We start from the raw sequence: 25593 nt of genomic DNA, 5'->3' as shown, positions 1-25593 counted from the left end.
GTGTGACGAAGTTTCTTATTTGGCGCACGTTGTGTGTTGCCGGCGGCGATAGACACAATAAACCAAACATAATTGGGGCAAATCAAATTGTATTTATTTTTTAACAACCAAAAAATTTATTTAACTGCGCCGGCTTGGGGTAGAGTGATGTAAACGGAAGACCATGCCAGGGTCCTGCTGCATCGTGGTGGTGGCGGTACGGAAGGCCATGCCAGGGTCCTGCTGCAACCAGTCTAACGCATTTTTGTTCTTGATTTCTTTTAGTGTTTCTTAAAGGGCCACTGTCACCCCCTCCAGCCGTTCTAAACTAAAAGAGCCACCTTGTGCAGCAGTAATGCTGCATTCTAACAAGGTGGCTCTTTTAGTTTTTGGTGCATTCATTCCCAAAATAAAGCGTTTTATAATTTTGCCAAAATACCTTTCTTTAGACAGGGAGGCAGGTCTTAACCCCCCTGCTGGAAACACCACACTGCCATCACTCAAATCTTCAGGGGCGCCCCCCTCCGCGCTGTTTTCCCATGAAATCCGGCGCCTACGCTATTTAGTACTGGCCGCACAGGCGCAGTCTGCAAGACTGCGCGTGAGGTCAGACGGCCAGAGCTCACTGCGCCTGCACCAGCCAGTACTGGTGTATGTGAGGGCTTATTTTTTGCAGGACGAGTTGTACTTTTGAACAACATCATTGGTTTTACCATGTCGTGTACTAGAAAACGGGAAAAAAATTCCAAGTGCTGTGAAATTGCAAAAAAAGTACAATTCCACACTTGTTTTTGTTTGGCTTTTTTTGCTAGGTTCACTGAATGCCAAAACTGAACTGCCATTTTTTTTCTCCAGGTCATTACGAGTTTATAGACACCAAACATATGTAGGTTATTTTTTATCTAAGTGGTAAAAAAAAATTGCAAACTTTTGCTAAAAAAAAATAAAAAAAAAATTATGCAATTTTACCCGTAGCCGCTCCATTTTTCGTGATTTGGGGTTGGGTGAGGGATTTTGTTTTTGCGTGCTGAGCTGGCGTTTTTAATGATACCATTTTGATGCAGTTACGTTCTTTTGATCGCCCGTTATTGCATTTTAATGCAATGTCGCGGCGATCAAAAAATGTAATTCTGGCGTTTCATTTTTTTTTCTTGCTACGCCGTTTAGCTATCATGTTAATCTTTTGTTTTTATTAATCGGGCAATTCTGACCGCTGCGCTACCAAATATGTGTATGTTTGGTTTTTTTAATTGTTTTATTTTGAATGGGGCGAAAGGGGGGTGATTTAAACTTTTTTATATTTTATTTTATTTTTTTCATATTTTTTTTTAAAACATTTTTTTAACTTTTGCCATGGTTCTATAGCCTCCATGGGAGGCTAGAAGCTGGCATAGCCTGATCGGCTCTACTACATAGGAACGATGCTCAGATCGCTTCTATGTACAGTCATGGCCAAAAGTACTGACACCCCTGCAATTCTGTCAGATAATACTCATTTTATTCCTGAAAATGATTTCAAACACAAATTATTTGGTATTATTATCTTCATTTAATTTATCTTAAATGAAAAAACACAAAAAGAATTGTCCTAAAGCCAAATTGGATATAATTCCACACCAAACATAAAAAGGGGGTGGACAAAAGTATGGGCACTGTTCGAAAAATCATGTGATGCTTCTCTAATTTGTGTAATTAACAGCACCTGTAACTTACCTGTGGCACCTAGCAGGTGTTGGCAATAACTAAATCACACTTGCAGCCAGATGACATGGATTAAAGTTAACTCAACCTCTGTCCTTGTGTGTACCACATTGAGCATGGAGAAAAGAAAGAAGACCAAAGAACTGTCTGATGACTTGAGAAACCAAATTGTGAGGAAGCATGAGCAATCTCAAGGCTACAAGTCCATCTCCAAAGACCTGAATATTCCTGTGTCTACCGTGCGCAGTGTCATCAAGAAGTTTAAAGCCCATGGCACTGTGGCTAACCTCCCTAGATGTGGACGGAAAAGAAAAATTGACAAGAGATTTCAATGCAAGATTGTGCGGATATTGGATAAAGAACCTCAACTAACATCGAAACAAGTTCAAGCTGCCCTGCAGTCCGAGGGTACAAAGTGTCAACCCGTACCATCCGTCGGCGTCTGAATGGAAAGGGACTGTATGGTAGGAGACCCAGGAAGACCCCACTTCTTACCCCGAGACATAAAAAAGCCAGGCTGGAGTTTGCCAAAACTTACCTGAAAAAGCCTAAAACGTTTTGGAAGAATGTTCTCTGGTCAGATGAGACAAAAGTAGAGCTTTTTGGGCAAAGGCATCAACATAGAGTTTCAGGAGAAAAAAAGAGGCATTCAAAGAAAAGAACACGGTCCCTACAGTCAAACATGGCGGAGGTTCCCTGATGTTTTGGGGTTGCTTTGCTGCCTCTGGCACTGGACTGCTTGACCGTGTGCATGGCATTATGAAGTCTGAAGACTACCAACAAATTTTGCAGCATAATCTGGGGCCCAGTGTGAGCAAGCTAGGTCTCCCTCAGAGGTCATGGGTCTTCCAGCACGACAATGACCCAAAACACACTTCAAAAAGCACTACCAAATGGTTTGAGAGAAAGCACTGGAGACTTCTAAGGTGGCCAGCAATGAGTCCAGACCTGAATCCCATAGAACACCTGTGGAGAGATCTAAAAATGGCAGTTTGGAGAAGGCACCCTTCAAATATCAGGGACCTGGAGCAGGTTGCCAAAGAAGAATGGTCTAAAATTCCAGCAGAGCATTGTAAGAAACTCATTGATGGTTACCGGAAGCGGTTGGTCGCAGTTATTTTGGCTAAAGGTTGTGCAACCAATTAGGCTGAGGGTGCCAATACTTTTGTCTGGCCCATTTTTGGAGTTTTGTGTGAAATGATCAATGTTTTGCTTTTTGCTTCATTCTCTTTTGTGTTTTTTCATTTAAGACAAATTAAATGAAGATAATAATACCCAAAAATTTGTGATTGCAATCATTTTCAGGAAGAAACTGAGTATTATCTGACAGAATTGCAGGGGTGTCAATACTTTTGGCCACAACTGTAATAAAACAGGCTTACCAAGTCCAGACTTGTTGTCTTTTCACCTTATATCATAAATGCCGCACAACAGTTGTTCCTCCATATATCCACATCCATATATCCACATTTCAAACAAGACTGCATATAAACATACTAGATGGTGGCTCGATTCTAATGCATCGAGTATTCTAGAATATGTATGTATATAGCTGCCACATAGTATATAGCACAGGCCACGACATATTCTTGAATACCCGATGCGTTAATACAGGCCACGCAGTATATAACAGTGGCCATGCAGTATATAACACAGCCCACGCAGTATATAACATTGCCCACACATTATATAACACTGCCCACGTAGTATATAACGTAGCCCACACAGTATATAATACTGCCCACGTAGTATATAGCAATGTGGGCACTATATGCGTGGTTAAAAAAGACTTAAAAAATAAACATATACTCACCCTCTGAAGGCCCCTTGAAGTCCTGGCGCCTGTGTGCGGTGCACGTGGCAGCTTCCGGTCCCAGGGTTGGTATGAGCGCAGGACCTGTGATGACGTCGTGGTCACATGACCGTGACGTCATGGAAAGTCCTTCTTGCATAGCATCCTTGGCACCGGAAGCTGCCGCTTGCACTGCCGAGGACAGCGCGCACGTCGGAGGGTGAGAATAACCTTTTTTTTATTATTATTTGTAACATTAGATCTTTTTACTATTGATGCTCCATACACAGCATCAATAGTAAAAAGTTGGTCACACAGGGTTAATAGCTGCGTTAATGGAGTGTGTTACACCACGGCATAACGTGGTCCATTAACGCTGCCATTAACCCTGTGTGAGGGCTGACTGGAGGGGAGTATGGAGCGGGCACTGACTGCGGGGAGGGAGGAGCTGCCATTTTGCCGCCGGACTGTGCCCGTCGCTGATTGGTCGTGGCAATGGTCGTGGGCGTTTTTCCATGACAGACAGTGGCCGCGACCAATGAATATCCGTGACAGACAGACGGAAGTGACCCTTAGGCTACGTTCACATTAGCGTTGCGCGCCGCTGCGTCGGCGACGCAACGCACGACGCACAAAAAAAGCGCGCAAACGCACGCAATAACGCTGCGTTTTGCGACGCGTGCGTCGTTTTTTGACGAAAATCGGACGCACGAAAAATGTAACTTGTTGAATTTTCTTGCGTCCGACGCTAGCGTCGGAAACGACGCACGTGTCGGAAAACGCAACAAAAAAAACGCACGCGTCCCCCATGATAAACATAGGGGCGCGTCACTGCTGCGTCGCCGACCCAACAGCGACGCACATTAGTGGAACGCTAATGTGAACGTAGCCTTAGACAATTATATAGTAGATATATATTATATTTTTTAAAATAATTTCTTTATCAAATGGATTCTATTCCTTTTAACCGCTTGATTATATTCCATTCTTACATTATACTCCAAAGTAATTGCTGGAAAAATAGTCCATAATAATCATGATGTGCTTGAGAAAGGGGGAGGACCTCCAAAACATCGCCAGAGGTGCAGACCTTCTGATCGTCAGTGTCTGTCTCTCTGCTTCTATACTTAGCACTTCAGAGTGAACTGACTGCACTGAAGCTTGTGGACCTTTTTCACCGTGGTGATTATTATGGTTTTCTTTTCCATTAATTAAGTGCAGCTTCTCCCCACTACAGTTGCTGACCTGCAGTGATTTGTCTCTCCCTATGTGCATGTATAAGACACGTGTCATTCCAGGGCAGTGGGCATGTAGAAGGTGTCGGGGATCTGCCTGCGGCTCAGTCCCTGGCCACTTTAAAGTATATTTTTCTTTTTTCTTCAAAACGCCGCAGCGTTTGAGTCAGACATACTTGCTGGAAATCATACAACCAGTGTTTGATCAGGCAGCATGTATCAGCTGTCTGGTTCCCTTTTTAAATTTGGCACAGTCGTGACAGGTCCCACAAAAATTTACGAAAATACAAGAAGAAAAATAAAATGGCCTGGCAGGCTTCCAAGATGCTTACAGCAACATTTAAAAAAAGTTGAAGAATTTCTAGCAAGTATTCATTCAGTATTCTTCATGTCTGGCCTGTGGAATAGGGTGGCATGACGGAAATCTTTGCTGACAAAGAATAACATTCAAAGCTTTCTGTACTTTGCCGAAACCTAAATCACGTTTGCCAAATGCATGTGGTAATACATGTTATGGTCTTAGGAGACCAAGGTTGAATTTTTGGCCATAATTCCAAAAGGTGTGTGTTAGGTGTCGAGTTTCCGCCTCTGCACAGGGGGAATCTCGAACCATCTCTGCTGTGGTCTCCCATTCTTCTCCAGCCGCAGTGGAGTCTGCTCAGCGGAGATGTCGGTCCCAGCGTCTTGCTCAGTCTCACTCTGTGCATAGGGTTACTGCTGCTTTTCCAGCTTCTGCCATTGAAGCCAGTGCTGGGCAGCGGTGAGCAGACGCTTTCGTGACTAAGTCCTGCTTTTCCCCTTCTGAGCATGCCCAGGGCAAGATCTCCTGTTGGAGATCGAGGGTCACATGCTCAGATGCTGCAGCAGATCCCATTGGTCCTCCAGGAAGGTCCTGAAGGTGCTCAACTTCTGTGGCAGCCTCCCATTGGTCCTTCTGGGAAGGTCATGTACATGCTGCAGCTATATAAGGTTCGCATGACCGCACGGCCATGCGCTAGTATACAATTGTAATCTTGTGTGTGTTGATGAGTGCAAGTCGTTCCTTAAAAAACCCATCCCTTGTGTATGACTGTTCGCGTAAGGTATATGGCAATCTAGCGCCCGACTGAACTCACAGCGTTAACACACGAAACAGCATCTACTGCTGTGACCGCCAGTACGGCGCCACGCGCCATTAGAGCGCTTCTTTAGCCCAAGTCTGGGTGGTTAGTGGCGTCCGCCAGTACGGCACAGTTCGCACTCTCGTGCAGCTTTAATTATTGTTTTGGTTACGCTGACACCCCTTTAGCGGTGTCGAGCGCAAGAAGTCCAGACTGACTCTGATCCCAAGTCTTGGGACTGAGCTCGGTGAGTCCTTGCTTGCGCTCTGGCGTTCGGTACCGCGGCCCTGTGACTTAACATGGTTCGCTTCCTTCACACAGGGTGAAGTTTACCCTTGTGTGTATTCACATTGTACCGCCATATAGTCCGTCATTACTTGGCAGCAGGTTCCATCTCTGCACGGTGGACCCCGGGCTGCGAACGCACCTTATTCTATCTTTCTTATTATTTGGTGCGTTCCGCTAGCCCAGTATGTTTGGTGCAAAGCTAACACTGCGCATCACCAAAAGAACACATTACCCACAGTCAAGCATGGTCGAGGCAGCAATATATTTTGCATGTGTTTTTTAGACAGCTGGAACTGCAGCACTGCAGCTTTAGTCCAGGTGGAAGATATTATGAACAGTTATAATATCAGTCAATTTGGCATCAAACCTTCAGGCTTATGCTAAATAGCTGACATTGGAAAGGAATTTCACCTTTCATCATGACAACAGCCCTAAGCATATGTCCAAATCCGCAAAAGAATGGCTTTGACAGAAGATCAACGTTTTGGAATGACCCAGCCAGAGTTCATACCTGAATCCAATTGAAAATCTGTGTGACCCGAAGAGGGCGCTGTACACAGATGCAATAGCAATGAAACACATTTGCAGCGCTATTGCAAGGAAAAGTGGGCAAAGATTGTCTATTCTAAATGTGCCATGCTGATAAACTCCTCCTAAAAAAGACTGAATGCAGTCATAAATTCAAAGAATACTTCAACAAAGTATTAGTTTACCACATTATTTTAGTTATTTTTCTTTTTCCACTTGAAAAGATCTGTTTGTTTTTCAATTGAATTGTACAGATTAAGGTGGGAAAAGTTATGAAATCATTCTTTTTATTTATTTTATTTTTTTCTTTCACCAAAAAAAACAGCATTTTAAATGGTGGGTATGTGTGTATGTGTTGAGATCTCTCTCATCCATAACACTTTAGACTAATATTAAGACCATTCAGATTTCTTAATTCCAGAGTCTTGTTATTAATAATTTACAGCCCGATCTGGAGTTAGGTCCTGAAATGATCCATTTTGCTATCAGTAAAGTAGACTTGTTTTTGTGTGTTATCTACAAATATACTATTGTAAAAATGTTGGACACGTCTTTTCCTTGGGCTTTTTTATAATCTGCACCCTTGGGGTCCTGATTTATAGCACAATTCATATTTTGCTCTTCTGGACCTCCTGATACAGGATGCTGCTTGTAGAGGAATGCACAAGAACTGGTTTCAGTGAGGTGCATGTCTGAGCAGGATTGGCAGACTTCTTATTCTATTATTATGCTGCGTTATGAACCTTTACCTTCTTTCTTACATCCCAACGTTATAAAATGTTGTTTAATATGTGACAAGACTTTGATGCCAATAAAAAAATGCTCTAATATGATTAATCATTCATAGACCAGACTTCACTGAATGACAGCTGTGAAACACTTATTTTTATTACATCTATAATATTAGTAATACACATATAAGCACTATACAATGAGACACATATGCATCATTTTAATATACAGGTTTTCTTTCCATTGATCCTCCTCTATCTCACTAACATAAAGTTTGGGGTTTCAGAGAGTTTTGTTATCCAGTTTACCATAATAATCTACTAGATGGTGGCCCGATTCTAACGTATCGGGTATTCTAGAATATGTAGGTAGCATACAGCATAGGCTATGTACTATATTGCACAGTGACGTAGTATATAACACAACCGACGTAGTATCTAACATAGCTACGTAGTATATAACAGAGCTATGTAGTATGTAACACAGCGTGCATAGTATATAGAAGAGCTACGTAGTATATAACACAGCCACGTAGTATATAACATAGCCACGTAGTGTATTGCACAGATATGTAGTATATTGGTCAGCCACGTAGTATATAACATAGCCACGTAGTATATTGTAGAGCCACGTAGTATATTGCACAGGTACGTAGTATATTGCACAGCCATGTAGTATATAACACAGTCACGTAGTGTATTGCATAGCTACGTAGTGTATTGCACAGCCACGTAGTATATTGGTCAGCAACGTAGTATATAGCAGAGCCACGTCGTATATAACATAGCCACGTAGTATATTGTAGAGGCATGTAGTATATTGCATAGCTACATAGTATATTGCACAGCCACGTAGTATAGAACAGAACCGACACAGCCACATAGTATATTGCACAGCTACGTAGTATATAACACAGAGCACGTAGTATATTGCACAGCCACGTTGAATATTGCACAGTCACGTTGTATATTGCCCAGCTACATAGTATATAGCAGAGCCCATGCAGTATGTAACACAGACCACGTAAGTACATAGCAATGTGGGCACTATATGCGTGGTTAAAAAAGACTTAAAATAAAAAACAAACATATACTCACCTGCCGAAGGCCCCTTGAAGTCCTGGCGCTTGTGTGTGGTGCACGCGGCAGCTTCCGGTCCCAGGGTTGGTATGAGCGCAGGACCTGTGATGACGTCGCAGTCACATGACCGTGGCGTCATGGAAAGTCCTTGCATAGCATCCTTGGCACCCATCTGCATCTACATCCCTCCCTGCTGTACTACGTAATGTCCGAATAAAGTTGGACACCTGAATAACGGTGAGTGCGCTCCAGTTTTTTTATCTTTGGACTGATTCAAGCAGGACACCTGAATACCGGTGAGTGCGCTCCAGTTTTTTATCTTTGGACTGATTTATGAGGACTGGTTTTGTGGATGCAGCACCGGGTTAATCATTGAATGGCGACATTGCGGCCGCACAGTTCAGCAAGGCAGAGGTATTTGAGTCTAACTTATAGTAGCAGTGCAGAGGTGTTTTTCTTTTTGTCTAGAGATGTGTCCTGCTTGCTTTGCCTGTAGACCTCCGTAACGGGCAAAAAAAAAAGGGCTGTCTGGAAGGGAAATTTTACAGCCACACTGGACACTAGCTAGCTACACTATCTGACTGATATTCAACCACCTACTAACTAGCTAAAATCTTGCTGCTAACAGTGCCAGCGTCAGGAGCAGCCTCTCTGCGATGTTAGTGTAAAAATGGTGCTAAAACAAGATGTCCGCTATTTATATGGAGAGAGACATGTGATTTCAGCAGCCAATGACACAAGCCGTTGTCAGGACATTGTGAGTGTTTCCTGCACCCTGATTGACTAGCCGCATTGTGCACACATAAAGTTAGGAAAAAAAAGACTGTTTACAAGAACACTACGTCTCGGAGCTCTGCAAACCCCCTCCCCTCATCAAACACGTGCCAAACGCTTATGATAGACCACCATTATCGTTGCTAAAGTGCTGAAAATACTTTGTGGCAAAGCAATATTTTACCGAATGTTTGTTTTTTGTTACCCTGATTTTTATTAAATTTTGCTCAGGTTTCTGATTACCAATCCAAATGTGCCATATTCGTGCCAAATTTGTTTGGCGATTGTTTTCTGAACAAATTTGCTCATCACTTCTTAGAAGTTTTCCTGGAGTGTTCAATTTGTGGACAATCTTGAATGACGCTCAAAAAATACTCAGCCATCATATGTACATCCCTGATACCGTCCCTCCATGACCTTCAAATCTTTGTGGAATTGTTCAACTTTCTCCTCACTGACTGCACAAAGGTTTTCAGGAAAGTTATCAAGATTGCTATGCAGAAAATACACCTTGATGTTCATGTTGTAGCAAAGCATTTTGTAGCTCTCAAGAGTTTCTTGATAATTTTGGTGTAATTGTGTTCTTGTGTATTCCCAAAGTCTTTGACAGGGTCTTTGAATGATAACCATGCATTCTGTTTTAGTTCTGACATTGTCCTGATGTTCATCTTTGAGCTGCCGAATCTGTGGACCATCTAACACACTGGCTTTTATTTTTGCAAATAGGCTACGAAATGCCATAATTAGGTACTGTACTTGAAACAGTCTTCGTCAGTGGAAAAGCTTTTACAAATTGCTTCATGAGAGCCAGTTTCATGTGGAGAGGTGGGAATATAATGATTTTCTGTCAACAAGTGGCTTATGTAGAATGTTTGGATTCACCAGGTTCAAAGTCAGATCTTCAAGGCCAATTCATCTCCACCCCAATGTTTCTCACAAATTCTGCTGTGCCACGTGCACAGAAAATAAGGATACTTGATGTATCCATTTTTAGGTCAGCACAAATGATCCCTTTGTGCTTGTGATAGTGCAACAACTCATCGACTGTCTTTATGTCTCTGTATTCTTCACAAAGAGAAACTGAATTGCCAATTGGGACTGCATCAAATTAATTGCCATTGTGGAGGCGGAAACACACTTTTTAAGGCCTCTTTCACACTTCTGTCTTTCAGCTCCCGTCACAATCCGTCGTTTTTTGAGAATGCAGGATCCTGCAAAAAAATTTGCAGGATCCTGCATCTTCTCATAGCGACGGATTGTGATGGATGGCCATCCGTTTCATCCGTCTTTCACTGGATCCTGCATAAAAAAAACGGTCCGTCGGGCAGAGAAAACATTCAGAGGAAAGTTTTTTTCTGCACGTTGGTCAGCGACGCATCCTGCGCTGCCCGTCACTGGCTACAATTGACGCCTATGGGCGCAGGATGACTGTGAAAAGCAGGAATCCAGCGATGGGTCCCACCTTTTTAAAAAGAGCATGCGTGGAAGAATTTCCCGTCAGGGAAATTCTCTCTCGCTCGCTCTTTCTCTTTTACTATTGACGCTGCCTATGCAGCATCAATAGTAACAAGATATAATGTTAAAAATAATTAAAAAAAAACAAAGCGCAGTATTGTCGCCTACCGGCGTTCCCGCACAGTGTCACCGATGCTGCCGGGAGCATCGCTGCGCGGGAACGCCGGTAGGTGAGAATACTGCAATTTTATTTTTTTTTAATTGTTATTATTTTTAACCTCGCTTGTGTTGTGTATGCGTTTTCGCAGCAGAAAACCGCTGCGAAGACGCATACACAACAGGTGCACATAGCCTCGACGGGTCCGTCAGAAAGACTGGCCCAGTGCACACGTTTTCCACAATCTGCACAGGATCCGTCATTTCAACGTCTTGACGGATCCTGTGCAGATTTGGAAGATGGAAGTGTGAAAGAAGCCTAAGCCCCGCTTTGCACGATCAATGAAAAGTCACCATTCATCTGAGTTATAGATTGGAATTCCCAATTCGTCAATTAAACCATGTACACTGCTCAAAAAAATAAAGGGAACACTAAAATCCCACATCCTAGATATCACTGAATGAAATATTCTAGTTGTAAATCTTTATTCATTACATAGTGGAATGTGTTGAGAACAATAAAAACTAAACATGATCAACGAAAATCACAACTAATATCCCACGGAGGTCTGGAGTTGGAATGATGCTCAAAATCAAAGTGGAACATGAAGTTACAGGCTGATCTAACTTCAGTGGAAATGCCTCAAGACAAGGAAATGATGCTCAGCAGTGTGTGTGGCCTCCACGTGCCTGTATGACATCCCTACAATGCCTGGACATGCTCCTGTTGAGGCGGCGGATTGTCTCCTGAGGGATCTCCTCCCAGACCTGGACTAAAGCATCCGCCAACTCCTGGACAGTCTGTGGTGCATTGTGACGTAGGTGGATGGTGCAGACATGATGCCCCAGATGTGTTCAATCGGATTCAGGTCTAGTGAACGGGCGGGCCAGTCCATAGCTTCAATGCCTTCATCTTGCAGGAACTGCTGACACACTCCAGCCACATGAGGTCTGGCATTGTCCTGCATTAGGAGGAGTCCAGGGCCAACCGCACCAGCATATGGTCTCACAAGGGATCTGAGGATCTCATCTCGGTACCTAATGGCAAAGGACAAAATAAAACGTGAGCACAGCTGAAAGGGTGCACAGGTAGGTTCCCACACCGTATAGCATAAACGTAAAAGAACCTGGCACTCAACTTAAATGCGTGTAACTTTATATTTTATTGTGTAGTACCAATAAAACGTTTCGTTCTAATCGACCTTCTTCAGTTATGTACTGAAAGGGTTAATGGATGAGGCTTGGCGATAGCGCAGAATCGATCTTGTGTGAGTCACTTAAAGGATACTATCGCGCTCCCGCTAGTGAGATGGGCTGGGAGCTGTGTCCGGAGCATGAAGCGGTATTGTACTCCGGCACCCGTTCTGACTAGCGGTGGACACCGCATCATGCTCCGGACACAGCTCCCAGCCCATCTCCCTAGCAGGAGCGCGATAGTATCCTTTAAGTGACTCTAACCAGATCGATTCTGCGCTATCACCAAGCCTCATCTATTAACCCTTTCAGTACGTAACTGAAGAAGGTCAATTAGACCGAAACGTTGTATTGGTACCACACAATAAAATATAAAGTTATGTGCATTTAAGTTGAGTGCCAGGTTCTTTTACGTTTTTGGTACCTAATGGCAGTCACGCTACCTCTGGCGAGCACATGGAGGGCTGTGCGGCCCTCCAAAGAAATGCCACCCCACACCATTTTTGACCCACTGCAAAACCGGTCATGCTGAAGGATGTTGCAGGCAGCAGATCTCTCTCCACGGTGTCTCCAGACTCTGTCACGTCTGTTACATGTGCTCAGTGTGAGCCTGCTTTCATCTGTGAAGAGCACAGGGAGCCAGTGGCGAATTTGTCAATCCTGGTGTTCTGTGGCAAAATGCCAAGCGTCCTGCACGGTGTTGGGCTGTGAGCATAACACCCATCTGTGGACGTCGGGCACTCAGACCATCCTCGTGGATTCAGTTTCTAACCGTTTGTGTAGACACATGCACATTTGTGGCCTGCTGGAGGTCATTTTGCAGGGATCTGGCAGTGCTCCTCCTGTTCCTCCTTGCACAAAGGCTGAGGTAGCAGTCCTTGGTGCTGGGTTGTTGCCCTCCTACGGCCCCCTCTACATCTCCTGGTGTACTTGCCTGTCTTCTGGTAGCGCCTCCAGCCTCTGGACACTACGCTGACAGACACAGCAAACCTTCTTGCCACAGCTCGCATTGATGTGCCATCCTGGATGAGCGGCACTACCTGAGCCACTTGTATGGGTTGTAGAGTCCTCATGCTACCACAAATGTGAAAGCACAACCAGCATTCAAAAGTGACCAAAACATCAGCCAGAAAGCATTGGTACAGAGTTGTGGTCTGTGGTCCACACGTGCAGAACCACTCCTGCATTGAGTGTGTCTTGATAATTGCCAATAATTTCCATCTGTTGTCTAATCAATTTGCTTATAAGCATGTAAAATTGATTGTCAAACAGTGTTGCTTCCTAAGTGGACAGTTTGATTTCACAGAAGTTTGATTTACTTGGAGTTATATTCTGTTGTTTAAAGGGAACCTGTCACCCCCAAAATCGAAGATGAGCTAAGCCCACCAGCATCAGGGGCTTATCTACAGCATTCTATAATGCTGTAGATAAGCTGCCGATGTATCCTGAAAGATGAGAAAAAGAGGCTTGATTATACTCACCTGGGGGGGCGGTCTGATCCAATGGGCGTTGCGGTCCGGTCCAGGGCCTCCCATCTTCTTACGATAACGTCCTCTTCTTGTTCTCGCGCTGCGGCCCCGGCACATGTGTACTTTGCCCTGTTGAAGGCAGAACAAAGTACTGCAGTGCGCAGGCGCCGAGAAAGGTCAGGGAGCCCAGCGCCTGCGCACTGCAGTACTTGGCTCTGCCCTCAACAGGGCAGAAAAAGTATGCCTGCGCCAGAGCCGCAGCGTGAAGACAAGAAGAGGACATCATCCTATGAAGATAGGAGGCCCTGGACCCGGATCGCGACGCCCATCGGACAGGACCGCCCCCCCAGGTGATTATAATCTAACCTCTTTTTCTCATCTTTCAGGATACATTGGGGGATTATCTACAGCATTACAGAATCCTGTAGATAAGCCCATGATGTTGGTGGGCTTGGCTCATCTTCGATTTTGGGGGTGACAGGTTCCCTTTAATCCAGACGATCATACTACACAAAATAGTTAATAAATAACATTTCCCTCATATTTTCTTAACATCAGCTCCATCTGTAAAATGTTTTTATTTTGTTAGAATCTTTAACCCCTTCACAACATATGATGTATATTTACATCATATGTTGTGTCCCTGACTTTGATGCTGGCTCGGATGTTGAACCTACATCTTTCTCCAAACATTACGACTATTATAATCAGCACTACTCTGCTTGTGGCTGTTAGCGTTAAATCCAGGATCTAACGTGCCATCCGGAAGCGCCTAATTCATCCCACCCATCGGTGTTTGTCATGTGACGCCGGTGGGTTGTCAGGACAGCCAGGGGTCTTTTGATGACCCACGTACCTCTTATGTCATTACTAAAGATGGGTGGACTCCTGGATGTTCTGGTGTGGCCGAACAGGTAAAAGAAGTTTGGGTATCGGAAATGTATCCGAACCCCGACACCATTCACTTGAATGGGTGGCCCGAACATACATTGTTTGCCACACGGTCAGACAGCCGCGGTTCCCATACTTTCAAATAACAGTGTGAGCCCGCCGCTATGACCGGAGGTAAAAAGTTTACCTCAGGTCATTGGCGTCGGCTGATGGGACTACTGCTCCCATCATCTGATTCCTGCTGCCGCTAATAACAGACCCTGGAAGGCGTCCTATATTATCAGATGATACAAATGGAAATTATAGGGGGCTGGGGGGAACCAGTACCAAAAATTAAAAGAATATTGATTAGTACTAGATGTAACATCAATAGTCAAGAATTACTTAGGGAGACAAGTAATAGGAGAGATGAATAGGACCATGAGATGTAGTATCACATAGTAACCAACAATTAGGCTATGTGCACATGTCAGGATTTTTTGCAGAAATTTCCTGAACAAAACCGGACATTTTCTGCAAGAAATCTGCATGCGTTTTTTTGCGGATTTTTCCGGAGGTTCCCAATGCAATAATATAGTGGGAAATCCTCAAAAAATCCGCAAAATTAATGAACATGCTGCGTTTTATACCACAATGGGTTTTTTTTCATGGAAAAAAACGCAACATGTGCACAAAAATTGCGGAATGCATTCTAAATGATGGAATGCATATGTATGCGTTTTTAATGTGTTTTTATCGAGTTGTTATAGCGAAAACTTGTCAGTGATTTTGTAGTCGGTAGAGGTCGAATTTCAGCGCGCGCTTGTGCATATGGTACAAGTGGGTTGCCGTAGTCGGCTCATGCATTGTTAGGGTACCGTCACACAGTGCAATTTTGATCGCTACGACGGCACGATTCGTGACGTTCGAGCGATATAGTTACGAGATCGCAGTGTCTGACACGCTCCTGCGATCAGGGACCCCGCTGAGAATCGTACGTCGTAGCAGATCGTTTGAAACTTTCTTTCGTCGTCTAGTGTCCCGCTGTGGCGGCATGATTGCATGGTGTAACATATATCGTATACGATGTGCGCATAGTAACCAACGGCTTCTACATCGCACATACGTCATGAAATTATCGCTCCAGCGTCGTAGATTGCAAAGTGTGACAGCAGTCTACGACGCTGGAGCGATATTGTTACGACGCTGGAGCGTCACGGATCGTACCGTCGTAGCGATGAAAATTGCACTGTGTGACGGTACCCTTAGTGTTGGCTAACAAATAATTAGATTAATTACTTGCCAAATACTCAATGTGTGAATGTGTCAACGTGGCTTTAGTGTTATTATTTTACTGGGGAAAACCTAGGGATTCAGAAGGGGTTGTCCAAGTAGTGGACATCCTCTTTAAGCAAGCTTAAAAATAATTTCACTCAACGAACAAACATTTTTCTCATTCATCGGGTGATTGGCAGACTTGAAACTACCACATTATCGTTTCCTAGTAATGCTTGTTCACGGTAATCTGTGTACATGTACCTTTAAACCCTTATCAAGGCAGGGTAGCGCCCTTTACCAAAAGTGTCCCTGACATTGACTTTAGTGTGACATTACAGGGGCCTGTGGAAGTGACACCTTGGCTTTCAATTGTCTTAGCAGCAGCTTTTAGATCACATCCTGCTATAGAGATGGAAAACTCTTGGTGTGACCACAATTCCTGCACAGCGCGGTTCTATGAACTCTTTCCTGTCCCAGCCCTGGAGTCATTTAATAGCTGCGTGACACCCTTTTACTGAATGAATCATCCACAGTAGAGCCAGTGAGCCCCGTTATTATTATTTTTTTTCCCAAACCCCACTTTTCTAACAAGACCCTGCAGGACATAGCTATGCATGGCCGCAGTGTTTGTGCGATCAACCACAAGCATGCAGAGCATGGCAATAGACCTTCATTCTTGTCTGCAAACATTAGATACAATTCAGTCTGTGTATGCAAAATGTCAGTGATTTCTGTGGGTTGTGAACAAGAACAAAAATCCTTCTCTTTAAAACCCAGGCAGAAAAGAGAGCGAACTGGAAGAGAGTGAAAATAGTCTGTAAGAATATGTAAGACGTCGCAGCCTAGATATGTAATAGAGCAGGGACACTACAGACATTGTAGAATAATCCCTATAGAAGAGCTAGCCTCTGGAGGAAGCCATATGGGACAAGTCCTGCTCTGCGCTTCTTCTTCCAGACCTAGTAAGTTATCCTATTAGAGGATTTTAGGACTTGGTGTCTGTCCAGGGCTTCTTTCTCCAAACTGCAGTGGTTTCCAGGCTGACCTACTTTCTTAATTATGTATGCGCACGGTTTCATTGTGCAATAGATAATAACCAGTCGGCCTTTTCTTACAGAACTTCTCGGATCGACCAAGAGGTTAAACATCAATTATCAGGACAGTGATGGGTGAGTATACACTTCTGTTACTCTCCTCAGCCTTGGGTTGTGATGTCAGTGTGTCTGGACCTGCACAAATTCATTACAGGAATGATTTAAGGTTTGGGGGGGGGGGGGGGTAAAATTTTGTTCATATTTCTGCCTCAGAGAACCTTGATGGACCATTTTTCGGATATGCTGTAACAATGTTTTTGCTACTTTCACAACTTATTACCTACTAGCTGAAGAGCCCGGCGTTGCCTGGGCATAGTAAATATCTGTGGTTAGTTATAGCACCTCACTTCTCTTATTTTCCCATCACGCCTCTCATTTTCCCCCTCACATCTCTCATTTTCTCCCTTACACCTCTCATTTTCCCCCCTCACTCCTCTCATTCCCCCTAACACTTGTCATTTCGACCTAACATCTGTCATTTTCCGATCACTCCACTATTTTCCCTCAATCCTCTCATTTTGCACTCACACCTTTTCATTTTCACGTCACACCCCTCATTTTCACCTCATACCTCTCATTTTCCCCTCAGTATATACATGTTTGTCATCTCCCTTATATATAGTATACACCTGTATGTCATCTCCTGTATATAGTATATACCTGTATGTCATCTCCCCTGTAAAGAGTATATACCTGCTGTATGTCATCTCCTCCTGTATATTGTATATACCTGTATGTCATCTCTTCTGTATATACTATATACCTGTATGTCATCTCTTATGTATACACTATATACCTGTATGTCATCTCCTATATATAGTATATACCTGTATGTCATCTCCTGTATATAGTATATACCTGTATGTCATCTCCCCTGTATATAGTATATACCTGCTGTATGTCATCTCCTCCTCTATATACCTATGTCATCTCTTTTATATAGTATATACCTGTATGTCATCTCCTCCTGTATATAGTATATACGTGTGTCCTCCTGTATATAGTATATACCTGTAAGTCATCTCCTCTTGTATATAGTATATACCTGTATGTCATCTCCTCCTGTATATAGTATATACCTGTATGCTATCTCCTCCTGTATGTAGTATATACCTGTGTCATCTTCTCCTGTATATAGTATATATCTGTGTGTCATCTCCTCCTGTATATAGTATATACGTGTGTCATCTCCCCTGTATACATAATTGTCTAAGGGGTACTTCCGTCTGTCTGTCTGTCTCCTTCTGTCACGGTTATTCATTCGCTGATTGGTCTCGGCAGCTGCCTGTCATGGCTGCCGCCACCAATCAGCGATGGCCACAGTCCGATTAGTCCCTCCCCTACTCCCCTGCACTCACTGCCCGGTGCCTGCTCCGTAATCCCCTCCACTCACCGCTCACACAGGGTTAATGGCAGTGGTAACGGCCCGCGGTGTAACGCACTCCGTTACCGCTGCTATTAACCCTGTGTGTCCCCAACTATTTACTATTGATGCTGCCTAGGCAGCATCAATAGTAAAAATATGTCATGTTAAAAATAATAAAAAAAACAAAAAACCTGCTATACTCACCCTCCGCCGCCTTTCTCGCTCCTCGCCACGCTCCCGGGACCGCTCCATTGCAAGCGGCAGCTTCCGGTCCCATCCCAGGGCTGGTGTGCGACAAGGACCTGCCGTGACGTCACGGTCATGTGACCGCGACGTCATCATAGGTCCTGCTCACACCAGCCCTAGGACCGCAAGCTGCCGCTTGCAATGGAGCGATCCAGGGAGCGTGGCGAGGAGCGGGAAAGTCTCTATACTACGTGGCTCTGTGCTGGCCAATATACTACGTGACTGGGCAATATACTACGTGGCTCTGCTATATACTACGTGGCTGGTCAATATACTACGTGACTGGGCAATATACTACGTAACTGGGCAATATACTACGTGACTGGGCAATATACTACGTGACTGGGCAATATACTACGTGGCCGGGCAATATACTACGTGGCCGGGCAATATACTACATGACAGGGCAATATACTACGTCGCTGGGCAATATACTACGTGTCTGGGCAATATACTACGTGGCTCTGTGCTGTATACTACGTAGCTGGGCAATTTACTACGTGACTGGGCAATATACTACGTGGCTCTGTGCTGTATACTACGTAGCTGGGCAATATACTACGTGACTGGGCAATATACTACGTGGCTGGTGTTATGGCCGGCAATCAGGCAACACAGCGTGCAGTAATCAGCGCACATACAGAGATCTGGCAATAACCCAAAACAATAGGACGAGCTCTGAGACGTGGAATCTCTGTAGACTGCAGTACCTGATCTATCCTCACACAACTGGAAGCAGCAGTGGATTGCGCCTATCAACTACCTATGCAACTCGGCACTGCCTGAGGAGCTGACTAGCCTGAAGATAGAAATACAAGCCTGACTTACCTCAGAGAAATACCCCAAAGGAATAGGCAGCCCCCACATATAATGACTGTTAGCAAGATGAAAAGACAAACGTAGGAATGAAATAGATTCAGCAAAGTGAGGCCCGATATTCTAGACAGAGCGAGGATAGCAAAGAGAACTATGCAGTCTACAAAAAACCCTAAAACGAAAACCACGCAAAGGGGCAAAAAGACCCACCGTGCCGAACTAACAGCACGGCGGTGCACCCCTTTGCTTCTCAGAGCTTCCAGCAAAAGATAATAACAAGCTGGACAGAAAAAACAGAAAACAAACTAGAAGCACTTATCTAGCAGAGCAGCAGGCCCAAGGAAAGATGCAGTAGCTCAGATCCAACACTGGAACATTGACAAGGAGCAAGGAAGACAGACTCAGGTGGAGCTAAATAGCAAGGCAGCCAACAAGCTCACCAAAACACCTGAGGGAGGAAGCCCAGAGACTGCAATACCACTTGTGACCACAGAAGTGAACTCAGCCACAGAATTCACAACAGTACCCCCCCTTGAGGAGGGGTCACCGAACCCTCACCAGAACCCCCAGGCCGACCAGGATGAGCCACATGAAAGGCACGAACAAGATCTGGGGCATGGACATCACCATGTACTCCCTGACAACCCCAGCTGGTTACCGACATAGAGTTCCAATCCAATACTGGATTATGGGTTTGTAGCCATGGCAACCCCAACACGACCACATCATGCAAATTATGCAGTACCAAAAAGCGAATAACTTCCTGATGTGCAGGAGCCATGCACATGGTCAGCTGGGCCCAGTACTGAGGCTTATTCTTGGCCAGAGGTGTAGCATCAATTCCTCTCAACGGAATAGGACACCGCAAAGGCTCCAAGAAAAATCCACAACGTTTAGCATAATCCAAATCCATCAGATTCAGGGCAGCGCCTGAATCCACAAACGCCATGACAGAATATGATGACAAAGAGCACATTAAGGTAATGGACAAAAGGAATTTGGACTGTACAGTACCAATAACGGCAGAGCTATCGAACCGCCTAGTGCGTTTAGGACAATTAGAAATAGCATGAGTAGAATCACCACAATAGAAACACAGTCTGTTCAGACGTCTGTGTTCGTGCCGTTCTACTTTAGTCATAGTCCTGTCGCACTGCATAGGCTCAGGCTTACTCTCAGACAATACCGCCAGATGGTGCACAGATTTACGCTCGCGCAAGCGACGACCGATCTGAATGGCCAAGGACATAGACTCATTCAAACCAGCAGGCATAGGAAATCCCACCATTACATCCTTAAGAGCTTCAGAGAGACCCTTTCTGAACAAAGCCGCCAGTGCAGATTCATTCCACAGAGTGAGTACTGACCATTTTCTAAATTTCTGACAATATACTTCTACATCATCCTGACCCTGGCATAAAGCCAGCAGATTTTTCTCAGCTTGATCCACTGAATTAGGCTCATCGTAAAGCAATCCCAGCGCCTGGAAAAATGCATCAACATTACTCAATGCAGAATCTCCTGGTGCAAGAGAAAACGCCCAGTCCTGTGGGTCGCCGCGCAAAAAAGAAATAATAATCAAAACCTGTTGAATAGGATTACCAGAAGAATGAGGTTTCAAGGCCAAAAATAGCTTACAATTATTTCTGAAGCTCAGGAACTTAGTTCTGTCACCAAAAAACAAATCAGGAATCGGAATTCTTGGTTCTAGCATCGATTTCTGATCAATAGTATCTTGAATCTTTTGTACATTTACAACGAGATTATCCATTGAGGAGCACAGAGCCTGAATATCCATGTCCACAGCTGTGTCCTGAAGCACTCTAATGTCTAGGGGAAAAAAAAGACTGAAGACAGAGCTAAGAAAAAAAAATGATGTCAGGATTTCTTTTTTCCCTCTATTGGAAATCATTGAAAGGCTCCTTGTACTGTTATGGCTGGCAATCAGGCAACACAGCGTGCAGTAATCAGCGCACATACAGAGATCTGGCAATAACCCAAAACAATAGGACGAGCTCTGAGACGTGGAATCTCTGTAGACTGCAGTACCTGATCTATCCTCACACAACTGGAAGCAGCAGTGGATTGCGCCTATCAACTACCTATGCAACTCGGCACTGCCTGAGGAGCTGACTAGCCTGAAGATAGAAATACAAGCCTGACTTACCTCAGAGAAATACCCCAAAGGAATAGGCAGCCCCCACATATAATGACTGTTAGCAAGATGAAAAGACAAACGTAGGAATGAAATAGATTCAGCAAAGTGAGGCCCGATATTCTAGACAGAGCGAGGATAGCAAAGAGAACTATGCAGTCTACAAAAAACCCTAAAACGAAAACCACGCAAAGGGGCAAAAAGACCCACCGTGCCGAACTAACAGCACGGCGGTGCACCCCTTTGCTTCTCAGAGCTTCCAGCAAAAGATAATAACAAGCTGGACAGAAAAAACAGAAAACAAACTAGAAGCACTTATCTAGCAGAGCAGCAGGCCCAAGGAAAGATGCAGTAGCTCAGATCCAACACTGGAACATTGACAAGGAGCAAGGAAGACAGACTCAGGTGGAGCTAAATAGCAAGGCAGCCAACGAGCTCACCAAAACACCTGAGGGAGGAAGCCCAGAGACTGCAATACCACTTGTGACCACAGAAGTGAACTCAGCCACAGAATTCACAACAGGCTGGGCAATATACTACGTGTCTGGGCAATATACTACGTGGTTGGGCAATATACTACGTCGCTGAGCAATATACTACGTGGACATGCATATTCTAGAATACCCGATGGGTTAGAATCGGGCCACCATCTAGTATAGTATATATCTGTGTGTCATCTCCTCCTGTATATAGTATGTACCTGTATGTTATCTCCTCCTGTATATAGTATATAACTGTGTGTCATCTCCTCCTGTATATAGTATATACCTGTGTGTCATCTCCCCTGTATATAGTATATATCTGTGTGTCATCTCCTCGTGTATATAGTATATATCTGTGTCATCTCCTCCTGTATATACCTGTGTCTCATCTCCTCCTGTATATAGTATATATCTGTGTGTCATCTGTATATAGTATGTACCTAAAAAAACTAAACCACAACAAAAACCTGGATAGCCAGAAAATAGTATCCACACAGAGAGCTATTAAATATAAGCCTTTATTTAAATTGGCAAATAGGCACAAAATTTAATTTCTTTCTTTTAAAATTACATAGTACGCGAATATAACAGGACAAATAAATAAAAAATATATATAAAAAAACAATTTTTAGGATATAAGCGGGCGACCTTGGTAAAAATACTGAATATAATAAGTATATATATTTCATATGATGATAGCTAGAAAAATGGTTAAAAACATTACATAGAAAAAATAAAAATATATATAGTAAGTGCACTAAAAAAACTAAGTTGTAATGAATAATAAATCCCTCAATATATATACCAAAAATTGGGAATGTGCTGCCACAAAAAAATAAAAATAAACTTAATGGAGTGAGAATATAATATACAAAAGTACCAACAGGGCACAATCAACACCACTGAAAAGTGCAAAGTGCTATGTAAAACATCAGATAACAAAATGTGCTACAATTAAGTCAATCAGCAATATCTCAAAAAAGTGCAATGTGCTATGTGCAAAACGCAGTCTCAATGCACAAAATGTATCTTATGTTCCACAGATAAGTGGATAAACCACGCAGCCAAAGTGCAATGTGCACTGTGCAAAGTAATGCTTCCAACCAATTTTACAAGGGGTAAAGTAATTCAATCATATACCTTGTTTTACATAGCACTTTGCACTTTTCAGTGGTGTTGATTGTGCCCTGTTGGTACTTTTGTATATTATATTCTCACTCCATTAAGTTTATTTTTATTTTTTTGTGGCAGCACATTCCCAATTTTTGGTATATATATTGAGGGATTTATTATTCATTACAACTTAGTTTTTTTAGTGCACTTACTATATATATTATATATTTTTATTTTTTCTATGTAATGTTTTTAACCATTTTTCTAGCTATCATCATATGAAATATATATACTTATTATATTCAGTATTTTTACCAAGGTCGCCCGCTTATATCCTAAAAATTGTTTTTTTATATATATTTTTTATTTATTTGTCCTGTTATATTCGCGTACTATGTAATTTTAAAAGAAAGAAATTAAATTTTGTGCCTATTTGCCAATTTAAATAAAGGCTTATATTTAATAGCTCTCTGTGTGGATACTATTTTCTGGCTATCCAGGTTTTTGTTGTGGTTTAGTTTTCTACCTCTTTGTGTTCAATCACTTCTTTTTTCTCACAGACACCATCGGGTTCTATTGATATTTTTAGACACACATATTTATATATATTTATATGATTTTTTAGATATCCGTTGGTACTGTGTGTTACATATATTTATAGTATGTACCTGTATATCATCTCCTCCTGTATATAGTATATATCTGTGTGTCATCTGTATATAGTATGTACCTGTATATCATCTCCTCCTGTATATAGTATATACGTGTGTCATCTCCTCCTGTATATAGTATATACCTGTGTGTCATCTCCCCTGTATATAGTATATACAGTGGGGCAAAAAAGTATTTAGTCAGTCAGCAATAGTGCAAGTTCCACCACTTAAAAAGATGTGAGGCGTCTGTAATTTACATCATAGGTAGACCTCAACTATGGGAGACAAACTGAGAAAAAAAAATCCAGAAAATCATTGTCTGTTTTTTTTTAACAATTTATTTGCATATTATGGTGGAAAATAAGTATTTGGTCAGAAACAAAATTTCATCTCAATACTTTGTAATATATCCTTTGTTGGCAATGACAGAGGTCAAACGTTTTCTGTAAGTCTTCACAAGGTTGCCACACACTGTTGTTGGTATGTTGGCCCATTCCTCCATGCAGATCTCCTCTAGAGCTGTGATGTTTTTGGCTTTTCGCTTGGCAACACAGACTTTCAACTCCCTCCAAAGGTTTTCTATAGGGTTGAGATCTGGAGACTGGCTAGGCCACTCCAGGACCTTGAAATGCTTCTTACGAAGCCACTCCTTCGTTGCCCTGGCGGTGTGCTTTGGATCATTGTCATGTTGAAAGACCCAGCCACGTTTCATCTTCAATGCCCTTGCTGATGGAAGGAGGTTTGCACTCAAAATCTCACGATACATGGCCCCATTCATTCTTTCATGTACCCGGATCAGTCGTCCTGGCCCCTTTGCAGAGAAACAGCCCCAAAGCATGATGTTTCCACCACCATGCTTTACAGTAGGTATGGTGTTTGATGGATGCAACTCAGTATTCTTTTTCCTCCAAACACGACAAGTTGTGTTTCTACCAAACATTTCCAGTTTGGTTTCATCAGACCATAGGACATTCTCCCAAAACTCCTCTGGATCATCCAAATGCTCTCTAGCAAACTTCAGACGGGCCCGGACATGTACTGGCTTAAGCAGCGGGACACGTCTGGCACTGCAGGATCTGAGTCCATGGTGGCGTAGTGTGTTACTTATGGTAGGCCTTGTTACATTGGTCCCAGCTCTCTGCAGTTCATTCACTAGGTCCCCCCGCGTGGTTCTGGGATTTTTGCTCACCGTTCTTGTGATCATTCTGACCCCACGGGGTGGGATTTTGCATGGAGCCCCAGATCGAGGGAGATTATCAGTGATCTTGTATGTCTTCCATTTTCTAATTATTGCTCCCACTGTTGATTTCTTCACTGCAAGCTGGTTGGCTATTGCAGATTCAGTCTTCCCAGCCTGGTGCAGGGCTACAATTTTGTTTCTGGTGTCCTTTCACAGCTCTTTGGTCTTCACCATAGTGGAGTTTGGAGTCAGACTGTTTGAGGGTGTGCACAGGTGTCTTTTTATACTGATAACAAGTTTAAACAGGTGCCATTACTACAGGTAATGAGTGGAGGAAAGAGGAGACTCATAAAGAAGAAGTTACAGGTCTGTGAGAGCCAGAAATCTTGATTGTTTGTTTCTGACCAAATACTTATTTTCCACCATAATATGCAAATAAATTGTTAAAAAAAACAGACAATGTGATTTTCTGGATTTTTTTTTCTCAGTTTGTCTCCCATAGTTGAGGTCTACCTATGATGTAAATTACAGACGCCTCTCATCTTTTTAAGTGGTGGAACTTGCACTATTGCTGACTGACTAAATACTTTTTTGCCCCACTGTATGTGTGTGTCATCTCCCCTGTATATAGTATATACCTGTGTGTCATCTCCTCCTGTATTATTATTATTATTATTATTTATTTATATAGCACCATTGATTCCATGGTGCTGTACATGAGAAGGGGTTACATACAAGTTACAAATATCACATACAGTAAACAAACTAACAATGACGGACTGATACAGAGGGGCGAGGACCCTGCCCTTGCGGGCTTACATTCTACAGGATTATAAGGAAGGAGACAGTAGGTTGAGG

General features: G+C 43.2%; 1 protein-coding gene across 1 annotated transcript in view; it reads left to right on the top strand.

The window, feature by feature from the left end:
* Nucleotides 1–25593, top strand: part of CASKIN2 (CASK interacting protein 2) — a 91137-nt gene that overhangs the window by 28088 nt on the left and 37456 nt on the right. The window contains exon 3 of the mRNA XM_069752185.1: nucleotides 16748–16799. Within this exon, the coding sequence (XP_069608286.1) occupies nucleotides 16748–16799 (52 nt within the window). The remainder of the gene's footprint in view (nucleotides 1–16747; nucleotides 16800–25593) is intronic.

Source organism: Ranitomeya imitator, chromosome 2 (genome assembly GCF_032444005.1).
Source record: "Ranitomeya imitator isolate aRanImi1 chromosome 2, aRanImi1.pri, whole genome shotgun sequence".
In the NCBI taxonomy this organism is placed as follows: Eukaryota; Metazoa; Chordata; class Amphibia; order Anura; family Dendrobatidae; genus Ranitomeya; species Ranitomeya imitator.
This window is presented reverse-complemented; position numbering and strand designations above follow the sequence as displayed.